The sequence below is a fragment of the Anneissia japonica genome, unplaced genomic scaffold (assembly GCF_011630105.1).
Source record: "Anneissia japonica isolate Jap-2015-1 unplaced genomic scaffold, ASM1163010v1 scaffold665_len1252844_cov201, whole genome shotgun sequence".
In the NCBI taxonomy this organism is placed as follows: Eukaryota; Metazoa; Echinodermata; class Crinoidea; order Comatulida; family Comatulidae; genus Anneissia; species Anneissia japonica.
Genome location: NW_022757135.1, coordinates 1,138,101 through 1,150,998, shown reverse-complemented (window position 1 = coordinate 1,150,998; position 12,898 = coordinate 1,138,101). Strand labels below are relative to the sequence as shown.

Genomic DNA, 12,898 nt, shown 5'->3' with positions numbered 1-12,898 from the left:
TCGTTGGTTCGCATCTTTGCCTGTTCGTGAAAACACAAGTTGGCCTATCCATAAATACGCTTGTTTTCCCACAAGCAGGCACAAGCAAATTTCTGTTTGTTTTACAAACAATCAAAATGTTTATGATCATTTTTATCATTCTAAAATATCCATCCTGCTACTTGCAATGTTGTTGATAAAACAAGTTTACGTAAAATCGCTGCACTATCTCTACAATGTTTTCACTCCAATTGTTCACTGCATTTCGATGTCCCGTCCGTCCCGCGACGCAATCGGAATAGATGCTATTCGAACGAACAGTAAGCGTCAGTAGTTATGAAACTTGAAACATTTTCCTCTCTTTAAAAAACGTCTTTTTGTAAAAATATTTGTTTTACGGGATTTTAGGTCGGGCAGATCTGGGAATTTTTAAAACGGTTTGTATTAATTTTAAGAATTTCATTTTTTATTTATGTAAAGGAAAACCACTTATATGTGTGGATAAAATAATTTCCGTGTATGTTTTTAATGCAGCTAAATGTAAAGGGAAAATTAGGAGCGGATTTAAGGGGGAGGGAGAGGCCCGGCTTCTTTTGGAAAGTAAAAAAAAAAAAAAAAAAAAAAAGGAAAAAATAATCGCTCCAATCGCCTCAGAAAACAAAAAAATTCGGAGGCATGCCTCTGGACCACCTAGGGTGGTGTTATCGCAGTCGACCCCACTTTATGCGGCTAGGCCCCTTTCGGCCCCCACTTTCGGACATCTCTGGATATGCCCCTGAAGGTAATGCTGTATTCATGCGTAGGGGAATGAGCTGTTAAGAGCCCATCGTACTAAGCCTCGGCATACTGTGGTAGGGTGGTCAGTTCCTTTCCTCGTCGCCTTAAAAAATCAGTGTGGAAAGGTGGGTGTGTGAAGAGAGACAAATTTAGGTAATGTGTCTTGTCCAAAGATAGGAGTGAAATCGTATCTGTGAAATGCACAGCAAAGTTTGAAAACCCGTCCTCTAGGTTGAGAGACCGACGAAACGCAACCGTTGCGTCAACCGCTCACACAATAATTTCATAATCCAGCTGATAATATAAAATTACATGAATACCGCACTCTATAATTTTGATAATGCTGAAAACTATAACGTAATGTATTGTTATAATGTTATGTAATATGCAGACTTAGAAAACAAAACATACGGTACCTTTACACATAATCGTTATCATGATATTGTACGTTTACTTATTTACAGAACTGTTTGATCCAGAATTCTACCATGTCGATTCAACGCATTACATTACGATTACTTCGTTCGGTTTATTTTCCAAGGGACGAATTGCCGGCCAACAATACGGGCGTCCACTCGTTGACAATGTTGTGTTCATTCCTCCAATTTCACCATTTGTGAATAATGAACCTATAGAATCTGACATATGTCAACCAAACATGAACAGAACATTTTACGATAAGTGCGGCATTGACCATTGTGTTTGCACAAATGTTTTAAAGATTAAACTTGGACAGGTAAGTAGATTATTGTTATAATTTGTTGGTTATCACCAACACCAACACATTGCCGCCATCTTGATTAGCCCAAAAGAAGAAATAAAAGTGGGTTTATAACCCCACTGAAGAGAAAAATTTATGGTCAACCCATAAATTTCACCGTCATCACGACCAGAACCACCACCACCACTACTAACATCATCGTCAGTAGAAAACATTAGCTGAGTTGGTAAGACTTGTATGTAGCCAATGGGTTTCAGCTGAACCATGGGAACATATATTTTTGGTTCAATTTCACCATTACTCTCTTTTTGTTTCACATGGGAAGAGGAAAACTTACTATAGCACACTGTCTTTTGGGTTAGTGATACGAGCGATTTTAGATGTGCTCGTATTTTAATCATGTTTGTATTGTTATTTTAAATGTTTTTCATGACGAATAAATGATATGATATCAGTGGCGGATCCAGGTATTTGACATAAATTGGCCAAGGAGGAACTTTCACACCACCTCAATCCCACCATGGTTGGGGAGGTAAGAAAATGTATGCTTATGGCACCTATAGAAGGCCGGAAGTGGCACTCACAAACATAAATTTGTGAATATAATTGTCTTGTTATCCCCATTCAAAAAATATTTTAACAAATTTAATGAGGCCCCGCCGCCACCCCACTTCTTTTTTACACCACTGGATATAATATTATGTCCTACAGTCGATTACAGAGACGCATTATGCTGTTGCCCTGGTGGGGCTGAGATAAAAAAGTATGATTATGGCACTCACGCATATACCAGAACAATTAAAATAAAAGCTACAACAAAATTGGATAAATATAAAATTCAATCAAATCAATAAGAGGTGAGGACAGAACACCACTTTAACAGATACAAGCAAAACAACAACCCATGAAAATACTTAAACTCATCAAACTACTTCAATTCTATTTCAATTTCAGTTAAAATATTATTATTATTATTATTATTATTATTATTATTATTATTATTATTATTATTATTATTATCATTACGTAGTCTAACAAAAGCTCGCTTGACAAACAGCAGCAGAAAGGCGATAATAGATAGAAAGTGTAAGTTCCTTAATAAGTTGCTCAAAATATGTCCTGTCTCTTATACACATCTTCCTTCCTTTTCAGGAGGACTTTTGAGACATTCTCTAGAAAAATCTGTGTTAAAGGACTCAGTGCTGGTGCCGGAAAATGGTTATACCATCTTGAGATTCAAGGCGGATAATCCAGGTTATTGGTTGTTCCACTGTCATATACTGAATCACGGTGAAGTAAGTGTACACATCTTCATGCAATCTGCATTAGGTTAGACTGTAACACTTTTACCCGGTAATTTAGTGCCAATCTACTATCCATGATAAATGTTGAATCTTAAAATTACTCCTGTGGTGTGTTGACGTGCTGCTATAGGCCTATCTCTATCCACAACACACCGTTTTGAAATGTATTACTGATTGGCGTTGACGAACTCTTATTTAGTTATATTTGTTTAAAATATGCAATTGTTGAATGTTGAATGATATCTAATATTTCAAATCTTGGTTATTTTTATAGAGAGGAATGGCTATGGTAATACAAGTCGGCGAACCAAGTGAAATGCCGAATCCTCCATCAGATTTTCCAACGTGTGCACATTGGGAGCCAAAGTAGACATGGATATTAAAGCGAAGCAGTGCAATGTTTGCAAATCGAAATAATTAAAATATTTGGTCAATTATATAAACTGTTGTGAGAATAGTAAAATCACATATAGAGTCCTTTTACTAAAAATCAAGTCACAATATTTGTTCAGACTACTAAGTTTTGCTTCAATTTAGAAAAAAAAATCTTCTGTATGTTTGTACAAGCATATGTTTCAATTATAAGAATGAATGCTCATGTGCTGTTGACTTGCATTATCTACTTCTATCTCAATATTAACATTAAGTCAAGATTAATCAGTTCATCCTACACATAAATCATAGTTTAATTTTTAAATAAATACATTTTTACTGTTGTGTATCTTTACCCTTATATTTTGAATTTATATATAAATGTTGTTTCGTAATCTTTGTGCAATGTATAGACCCAACTCTATTTTTTTCATAATGTATCATTCGCAATTTAGCTGCAAAGCTACAATGATGATATTTTGAAATAAAACTTGAACTTGAACTAAGAGGGCTACTAATATGAATGGTTACTGTTTAGTTCGGTTAGAAGATCTGAAAATAGGCTACACTGAACATCATGTGATGGGCCTTCAAATAAATTCCTTAATAATCGGTACCATGATTAAAATGAATACTAATAATATTAATAATGATAATATTCTGAATAATAATACTTAGGCCTACAGAGTTACTAATGTAGCTCTATTTTTTCGGAGGACATAATAGCCGTCAACAGACTGTACTGTAATTAATTATAAAACTTCATGCATAATTATCATGCTAAATAATAATGCTACACTAAATATTATAAGCTGCATATAAAGTGATATATTATTTATTAAAGAAATAATAATAATAATAATAATAATAATAGCAATAATAATAATAATAATAATAATAATAATAATAATAATTATTATTATTATTATTATTATTATTATAATTAATTATTATCATTATTATTATTAATATTATTATTATAATTATTATTATTATTATTATTAAAAATATTAAAGGGAATAAAACTCTGGCAAAAATATACACGAAAAACAAAGAAGAAAAACAGCATACGTATGTCTTTGTAACCAAACTGCAGTCAATATATCCACCTATCCGCTATATTGACACCGCAACCAGCCTCGCAAATGAAGATGATATAGCGCCACCAGCGGCGTCACAGCTATTAAAATACTGTAAAGGAGGTTCTTAAACACAGTTGACGACTGTACACACAATACACTTATATCTATTTATATAAATGTATATGTTTGTGTAAAATAGCAAAAAACAAACAAACTTCTGCAGGTAGGCATCATGATGCAATAATTTGTGGTTAAACATAAATATAAATGTTAATAGGTACAATTGTGTTACTGATTGATAAATACAAATAGTTTGAAAATCTTCATCGCCGTAATATACATTGGGTATAATAACTGTTGGTTTTTTTCAATTTAATTCTCTTATTCAAACATTCAAATATACACAATACAAAGGTAAAAAAGAATTGCCAAATATAACATGATCATAATTAATATATTATTGTAATAATTGTAATCATTCATACTTTAAAGGCAAAAAATGCGCATGACAATAAAAAACATTAAAAAAGAGGAAAATAATAACGCCAAAATCATTATCATTATAAAAATAGTTATTCTAATTCTAAACATTAATTAATTCAATATTTATTTTAATATTGCACAAGAAAAAAAAACGTGGTCATTATTATTTAGCCTGTTATTATTACAATCATTCATAATTTTATTAAGTTCATCAATAGAAAAAAAAACTAAAGAAAGCATTGAAAGAAAACACCAAATTGCACAAGAAACAAACAGAAGAAAAATTCCTACCGCAATACAAATTCTAAAAAAAGGAAACATCAAATTATTAAGTAGGCCGATCAGACTCCTGGTTTTTAATATTACACCTTTTTACAGCGTTACAACTACTTCAAACAAGGTCTTAAGAGATAACTACATTTAGAAAAAATAAACCCTACTACACTTGAATACTTTCGCTTCGACGTTTCCTCTCAACAGTGGGCTGATGTAATTAGTTCCCATGATCCCAATGACGCTTACAGTAAGTTTGAAAAAACATTAAAGTCCGTTTACGATAAAGGTTTACCCCTTCAAAACCATTCATAAACAACAGCAACAACAATCATGGATGTCGGATGGTCTCCTCACATCAATTAGACACAAAAATAAGTTATTTGCCCAATTTCTGCACTGTCCATCCATTAATAACGAAAGAGCCTATAAACTATACCAAAATAAACTGAATTCAATGATTGAAGCTTCTAAATCTATGCACTATCAAAACATGTTTCTTAAACACAAAAATGATGCCAAGGCTAAATGGATGACTATTAATTCCATAATCAACAAAACTAGTATGGAACATCCCAATACTTCCCTAAACTGCAACGGTGATGACAAGTGACCCATTCAATATCTCAAATGCATTCAATAAACATTTTGTTGAAATTGGACCCTCCCTTGCTAATAAAATTCTCCGAATTGATACATCATTCCAAGATTTTCTACCTAATCCCATTCCAAATTCATTATTTCTTAGTCCAATAGTCCTAAATATTGTGATTGGCTATTGTGACAAACTTTTTATCAATACTCAAAAAACTAATTATATAATTGTTCATAGTACTCATGGAACCAAATTTTAGAAATAAAAAATGGTTTTAATAATAATGTTATTGAACTTAAATCCGAAACCTTCAATGAAACTTAGATAAACGTTATAAATTACAAAAACGTGCTGATAGAATTATATACGATCCTCAATTCGTACACCTTATGAACCATTAATCAAACAACTTCAAATGTTAAATGTTTATGATTTAAATAGGGTTCAGTTAGCAATTGTCATGTTGAACTATTATAATAAACATCTTCCCCTATAATTAGTTTAATCAATAAACATACTGAAAACAAGTCTCAGGATTACATGTTAAGGAAAATGTGGTGTGTGTGTCGGCGGGCGGGGATGGGGGTTGTGTTTATTCATCACAGAAGACAGTCAAATTTCAGCACGAAAAACTTTAACAAAATTTGAATGTTAATTATATAGGGCCTATTATTAAACATCGCACTGAAGGAGTGTAGTAAATATATCTGAGTTTTGAATTGGTATAGGCCTATATTATGTTTCTTGTTTGTTGCTTGATCGTTATTGTTTATTGTTTTCTTTGTTTTCTTAGTTTTGAACTGCTTTATTTCATTAGTTAAGTTAGCTCACATGGGTTTGGTTCTTTGCAAGCTTTACTCGGGGGATATTTCAGACTTATTGTGGAGAGTCGCTCACAGCGCTTCGTAACTGAAAAGAAAGGCGCTATACAAGTTACAAGTAACAAGTATGTTTCGTGTTTATTGGACTAATGACATCATGTAAAACAAGTTGAATCACACACAAAAAAATAATCGAACTTGAATCGTACAAATATTTTCGCAGCAGTGGGATTCGAACCCATGCCATCGAATTACTGGTTCCTAAAACCAATAAAAACTAGCGCCTTAGACCGGTCGGCCACGCTACCTTGGCTATTCATATAGACGTTTATGGAATTCTCTCATCTTAGCTTAATAATAAGTCAGCTGTCATGACAAAATGAGTCGTTAAAAAAAATGGGGGGGGGGGGGGGGGGGGGGGGGGGTGGGGGTTGTGTTTATTCATCACAGAAGACAGTCAAATTTCAGCACGAAAAACTTTAACAAAATTTGAATGTTAATTATATAGGGCCTATTATTAAACATCGCACTGAAGGAGTGTAGTAAATATATCTGAGTTTTGAATTGGTATAGGCCTATATTATGTTTCTTGTTTGTTGCTTGATCGTTATTGTTTATTGTTTTCTTTGTTTTCTTAGTTTTGAACTGCTTTATTTCATTAGTTAAGTTAGCTCACATGGGTTTGGTTCTTTGCAAGCTTTACTCGGGGGATGTTTCAGACATATTGTGGAGAGTCGCTCACAGCGCTTCGTATAACTGAAAAGAAAGGCGCTATACAAGTTACAAGTAACAAGTATGTTTCGTGTTTATTGGACTAATGACATCATGTAAAACAAGTTGAATCACACACAAAAAAATAATCGAACTTGAATCGTACAAATATTTTCGCAGCAGTGGGATTCGAACCCATGCCATCAAATTACTGGTTCCTAAAACCAATAAAACCAGCGCCTTAGACCGGTCGGCCACGCTACTTAGGATATTCATATAGACGTATATCGAATTCTCTCATCTTAGCTTAATAATAAGTCAGCTGTCATGACAAAATGAGTCTTGTGGTACAAAAAATAAAAAATGGGTTATTGATATATTTAGATAGATGAATATATAAGCTTCATTTTCCGGGCGTTTAAATCATGTTCCTAGGTTGAGTAAAACCGAGTAAGATCATTCTTAAAGTTCAGATGTCTAAAAACCTACTAAAGAGAAAATCGCCTCTAAAGATAAATGTTATACTATTCGAGGAATTTGTTAGATACGGTAAGTCTGCCTGTGGAAAATGCAACTGATATTTTTTGTGTTAATATCATTTCCGAAGATTGTGGTTGTATGTGCATAATTATCCAGGAAATAATGCCATGTACTTGGTATATGACGAATAAAGACGAACCTGAATCTGAATATTAAGAGTAAAATTCCACATAAAAAAATATAATAGGCCTAATATATCCAAAGCCCGGATAAAATATGTTGTAAAATGTTTGATTAATATAATAGAGTAATCCGTAAATAGCATGAATTAATCATATAGATTAATTGTTTATGGCTTTAATTGACCATATACTGACACTGGTATAGGCCTAAATGTTGTCGTCTAATTGTAAAGGAGACAGCACTTAAAGATAGTAACTAAATTCTCTGTCATCCGTACCACAATACAATATTATATACTTATAATAGGCCTAAGTCTATTTTTATTCAGAATAAAATATTATTTAATTCTGAAAAATATTAGACATTAATCTTCAGGCGATACGACACCAGTGTTGTAATGTCTTAAATACTTCTGGTAGTGGCATTGGTCAACTAGACACATCGGGTAAGAATTTGTTTTCTTTAGTAAACCAGTTCATTCTTTCTTTATTTTGTCCAACTCCTATTGTATCACTGAGAGAATAAAACAAGATAATCAACACAATAAGATGTTCTATTATTGGCTAGGATTTACAAATTGATAACATTCAAGTTCTAACACCAGTCAATCTAGATTAGAAAATTATAGGCCTACATGATTTTATAGATTTTTATATTTTATATTTATTTACCAAGACAAACGATGTTCATGTTGTTTTCAATAATAAAGTATTATCTCAATAATAAGTGGGCAAATTTGCATGTAAGTTCTTACGAATAAAACAAATATTGTATCCTAGGAAAAAATCGAAATATGATAATTGCGAAAAAAAATTAGCCTGTGCTAATTCAAATTGAAATCCAAATAACATTTATTCAGCAAACAACAGTCAAAGTACATTTGAATGAAGTAGAACAGAAAAGAATAAAATACTATTTCTCGATATAGGCCTATAACGTGCACCTTCCCTTTTTGACAAAATATACAAAAGTGAACATGAATCTAGTGTAGGTTGTATAATTGGCCTATATATAATTTATGTATACAATATATATATATATTTATATATATATATATATATATATATATAATTAAATATTTGTTGCTCATTTGTAGTTATTTTTAATCAGTCACTACTTCGATTTTACATGGGCTAAAAAAACTGAAATGGCCCCTGCAAATACCTACTATGTCTGTCTGTATCTGTCCATAGACCTAGATTTTACTACTTTTATTAAAAACCATAATTACACTAGGATGTTATGATTAACCAAACTACATCCATGTGTTAATAAAACATTTGAATTCAGTACCGTAATAAAACAAAAATCAGGCTTTTAAAAAAATATTACTTTCATATTGTCATCAAATAGACGTGTAGACACACTTCAACAAAATGCTCATGTATTACATAGCAACCTGTGGTGAAACGTCCTTATTAGATACTCTTGTTGAGCGGTTCAGTGTCAATTAATTATATAGGCATATGCCCATACTGTAGTATAGAATAATCTTAGACATAATATGCTTATGGATTTATCATACTGCCGGTTACTAGTGCTGGTACCGGCTTTGTTATTGTAGCCGTCAAACTACAATAGGCCTATATTCGGCAGACACGCACTCTCATCCGTATACCACCAGCAACTTAATAACCATTTGTATAACACTAATACGCTCTCTACATCTAAGATTCTCAATAATGAATACCTTAATGGTAATGGGATACGGAAACAGCATTGCTATGTCTCAAATACTGGTGGTAGTAGTAGAGATCTTACTTCTAGTGAAAATCGGTAAGTCTTTTTTAGTGAACCTTTCATTAGACCAATTGTATTAAGTATCGTAATAATAAAAGTGAAGGAACAGGATCGTACGAGCTAACAAATGCTATAATTGGCTAATATTAATCTCATGCCACTTCTATAAAATAATACATACTATAATTGTATAGGTTAATATGTTTTGATTAAGTTATTAATTGTTTTTTATGTGTTTACAACAAAAATACAGATATTGAAGATGTTACTACAAAAATACAATAGTACAAACTTTGTACTATTGTTGCCTTCATCTACATTTCAGAGGCATTAAGTCATAGTTATGTAGGGTTATAAAACATTACAGGATCGTACGAGCTAACAAGTGCTATAATTGGCTAATATTAATCTCATGCCACTTCTATAAAATAATACATACTATAATTGTATAGGTTAATATGTTTTGATTAAGTTATTAATTGTTTTTTATGTGTTTACAACAAAAATACAGATATTGAAGATGTTACTACAAAAATACAATAGTACAAACTTTGTACTATTGTTGCCTTCATCTACATTTCAGAGACATTAAGTCATAGTTATGTAGGGTTATAAAACATTGAAGAGAACAAATAACTGATACAAATGATAAAGAACATAGTAATGTTAAATCGATATCCTTAATTGATTTTAGGTGAACCATTAGAGTGTAAAAGGAAAGAGATTGTTACCAATACGCCTGTGATTTCAAGCAATTGCTATCGAGAGTGCGAATATCCGTCTAAACCAACGGTATGCGAATATGAATTTAACGTCGTATTACACCAGACAATGTCAGCTCATTGTGGGGACTGTCCGTTTAAGAAAGAAGACTGTAATCTCGAAAAGTGTGTACCTGTTGACGGGTCTTCAAGACCTTTGATAGCTGTAAATGGATCATTACCAGGACCAAGCATTGTGGTAATATTTATATTATAATGATGATGCAAAATCATAATAATGCATCAATATTGATAATTAAGATGTGTGATCTCAATTGTTATCAAAATTGTTAACCATCAGCAAATAAATCAAACTAAACAAAAAAAAATTAATATAATATTTACGAATTAATTTTTATGGCAATATCAAGAAAAATTGACCAAAATTAAGCAGTTAAGGTTGAATGTAACAAAATGATGGAGGATATCCTGAGGCCATATTGGTTTTCTGATTGATTCCCAAAATCATAATGTTTAATGTTATATTCATAATAGTAGTAATAACAAAATGGATAATAATAAAAGCAATAACACTAATTATAGTAATAACAAGCAGTAACAATTATAAAAAGAAAAATAATATTATAGTTACCGTTGATAACTGCAAGAACACATTGCAGTATTAACATAATTAATATGTAATGATAAGCACATTGATATCAAAACAATAGAATTAACAGTAATAATAATAATAATGATAGGCCTAGTTGTATGATCAATGAGAATAAAGACAGCAATAACAAAAATAACATCAAATGATAACAATAACAACAATAAGATTAATAAGACAGTAATAATAGCAAAGAGCCCCTTTCTTCCCCACCCCCACCCCCCAAAAAAGGACTATTACAATTTATTGTGAAAGGCATCAAATGTAACACGGAAAGGAACAATATCTATGCTTCGGTTGTGCACACTTTCAACGAGTAGAATTAAGCCCACTATTATGTGATAGTACGTCTAAGTATCTAGCTACAGCAATATCACACTTCTTACTTACTCTTCCACCATTTCCTGCTTCTGTATTATTTTTCTTATAGAGGTAAACTTTACCTTAGTCTCACTAACACGCATTTTTATTTCTTTTATCTTGTTATATTATTTTCAAAATTTCTATAAGGTTTGCGAAGGTGATACAATACGAGTGAAGGTAACAAACAACTTACAATCCGGTGCTGGAGTAACAATGCATTGGCACGGGATTCATCAGACAAACACGAACTGGATGGACGGGGTCCCGCGCGCGACACAATGCGCAGTAGCACGCGGGTCATCGTTTGTCTACGAGTTTATTGCTGAGCCCGCTGGAACACATTGGTGGCACTCACACGCAGGTTACCAGAGGGCAAGTGGCGCTTTTGGTCCTTTGATTGTGAGAAAATCTCGAAAAACAGAGTTTAACAGCAACACATATGATTTCGATCTACCGGAACATACCATGACGCTAACGGATTGGGCTGATATGACATCGTTAGACATTGCACTTAAAGTCAACATTCCCGCTTTAAATCCTAGATCTCAGACAGTTACTATACTAATGAACGGAAAAGGAGAAAGAATTGAATTTTTCGACGAAACTGGTCAGATATTTAAAACACCGAGACAAATGTTTGAAGTTGAAGCAGGGAAGAAGTATAAAATACGATTAATAGGCGCATTTATAGCAGCATGCATGACGTCATTTCACATAGAAAAACACAGCATGACGATTATTAGCACAGAAGGCGGAGAAATAATCCCATACGAAACTGATTACTTAACGATAGCTCAAGGAGAAAGGTTAGTTAATCTTCTATTACCACTAACGTTATTAAAGCAGTAACAATACGTAAGAATATGGTAAATATTATTACTATACCTCATAAATATTAATAAGATAATCACAAAATTGCATTGGTCATTCCAACTGGTGAGAGGTGCAGTAGTTTCTACTACAAATTCCCTGCACGTGCCAAATGTAGTTGGTCGACACGTTACAACAGGACCTCTCGTCATCTAATCTCATGCCACATAGCCGTTCATTCTTACTAATACTATAATATAATATATATTACTAATAATAATATTAATAATAATGATGAGGGTGATGGTCACAGCGGTGATGAAAATAATACAATTAACTAGAGGCCAGTCACTTCATAAAAAGGCATATACCTGCAAGGCGTTTACATGCGATTCCATTATTTTGTTAAATTGTCGAGTTGTAGATTTTATATTTTTTCGAATTTATACGACTTTTGTCTTGTCCTTCGACCTTTTAATATGAGAATTGACCTCTTCCATAAATTAAACATTAAATTCCATGATTCATTTATTAGTTTTGCATAATCCAGAACAGACATACAAACAACATTAAATACATAACCGCCTTGGCGGATTTAATAACAATGCTTACATTGAAATTGACACATAGGTACGACTTCGTTCTACATGCCAACGCCTGTCTCTTATACACATCTAGATGTGTATAAGAGACAGTGTATGATCAATGAGAATAAAGACAGCAATAACAAAAATAACATCAAATGATAACAATAACAACAATAAGATTAATAAGACAGTAATAATAGCAAAGAGCCCCTTTCTTCCCCCCCCCCCCCCCCCCCAAAAACACCA

At 32.6% G+C, this 12,898-nt stretch overlaps 2 protein-coding genes across 2 annotated transcripts in view; both read left to right on the top strand.

The window, feature by feature from the left end:
- LOC117124456 overlaps positions 1-3,197 on the top strand; it is a 5,653-nt gene extending 2,456 nt beyond the window's left edge. The window contains exons 4-7 of the mRNA XM_033270687.1: positions 1,154-1,506; positions 1,803-1,834; positions 2,630-2,772; positions 3,056-3,197. Of these exons, the coding sequence (XP_033126578.1) occupies positions 1,154-1,506; positions 1,803-1,834; positions 2,630-2,772; positions 3,056-3,151 (624 nt within the window). The 3' untranslated portion in view covers positions 3,152-3,197. The remainder of the gene's footprint in view (positions 1-1,153; positions 1,507-1,802; positions 1,835-2,629; positions 2,773-3,055) is intronic.
- Positions 3,198-9,355: 6,158 nt separating this feature from the next.
- The window catches only part of LOC117124462 (laccase-1-like), a gene marked incomplete in the record, with an annotated part of 12,110 nt that continues 8,567 nt past the window's right edge, over positions 9,356-12,898 (top strand). Inside the window, 3 exon segments of the mRNA XM_033270693.1 lie at positions 9,356-9,557; positions 10,216-10,481; positions 11,403-12,061. Of these exon segments, the coding sequence (XP_033126584.1) occupies positions 9,464-9,557; positions 10,216-10,481; positions 11,403-12,061 (1,019 nt within the window).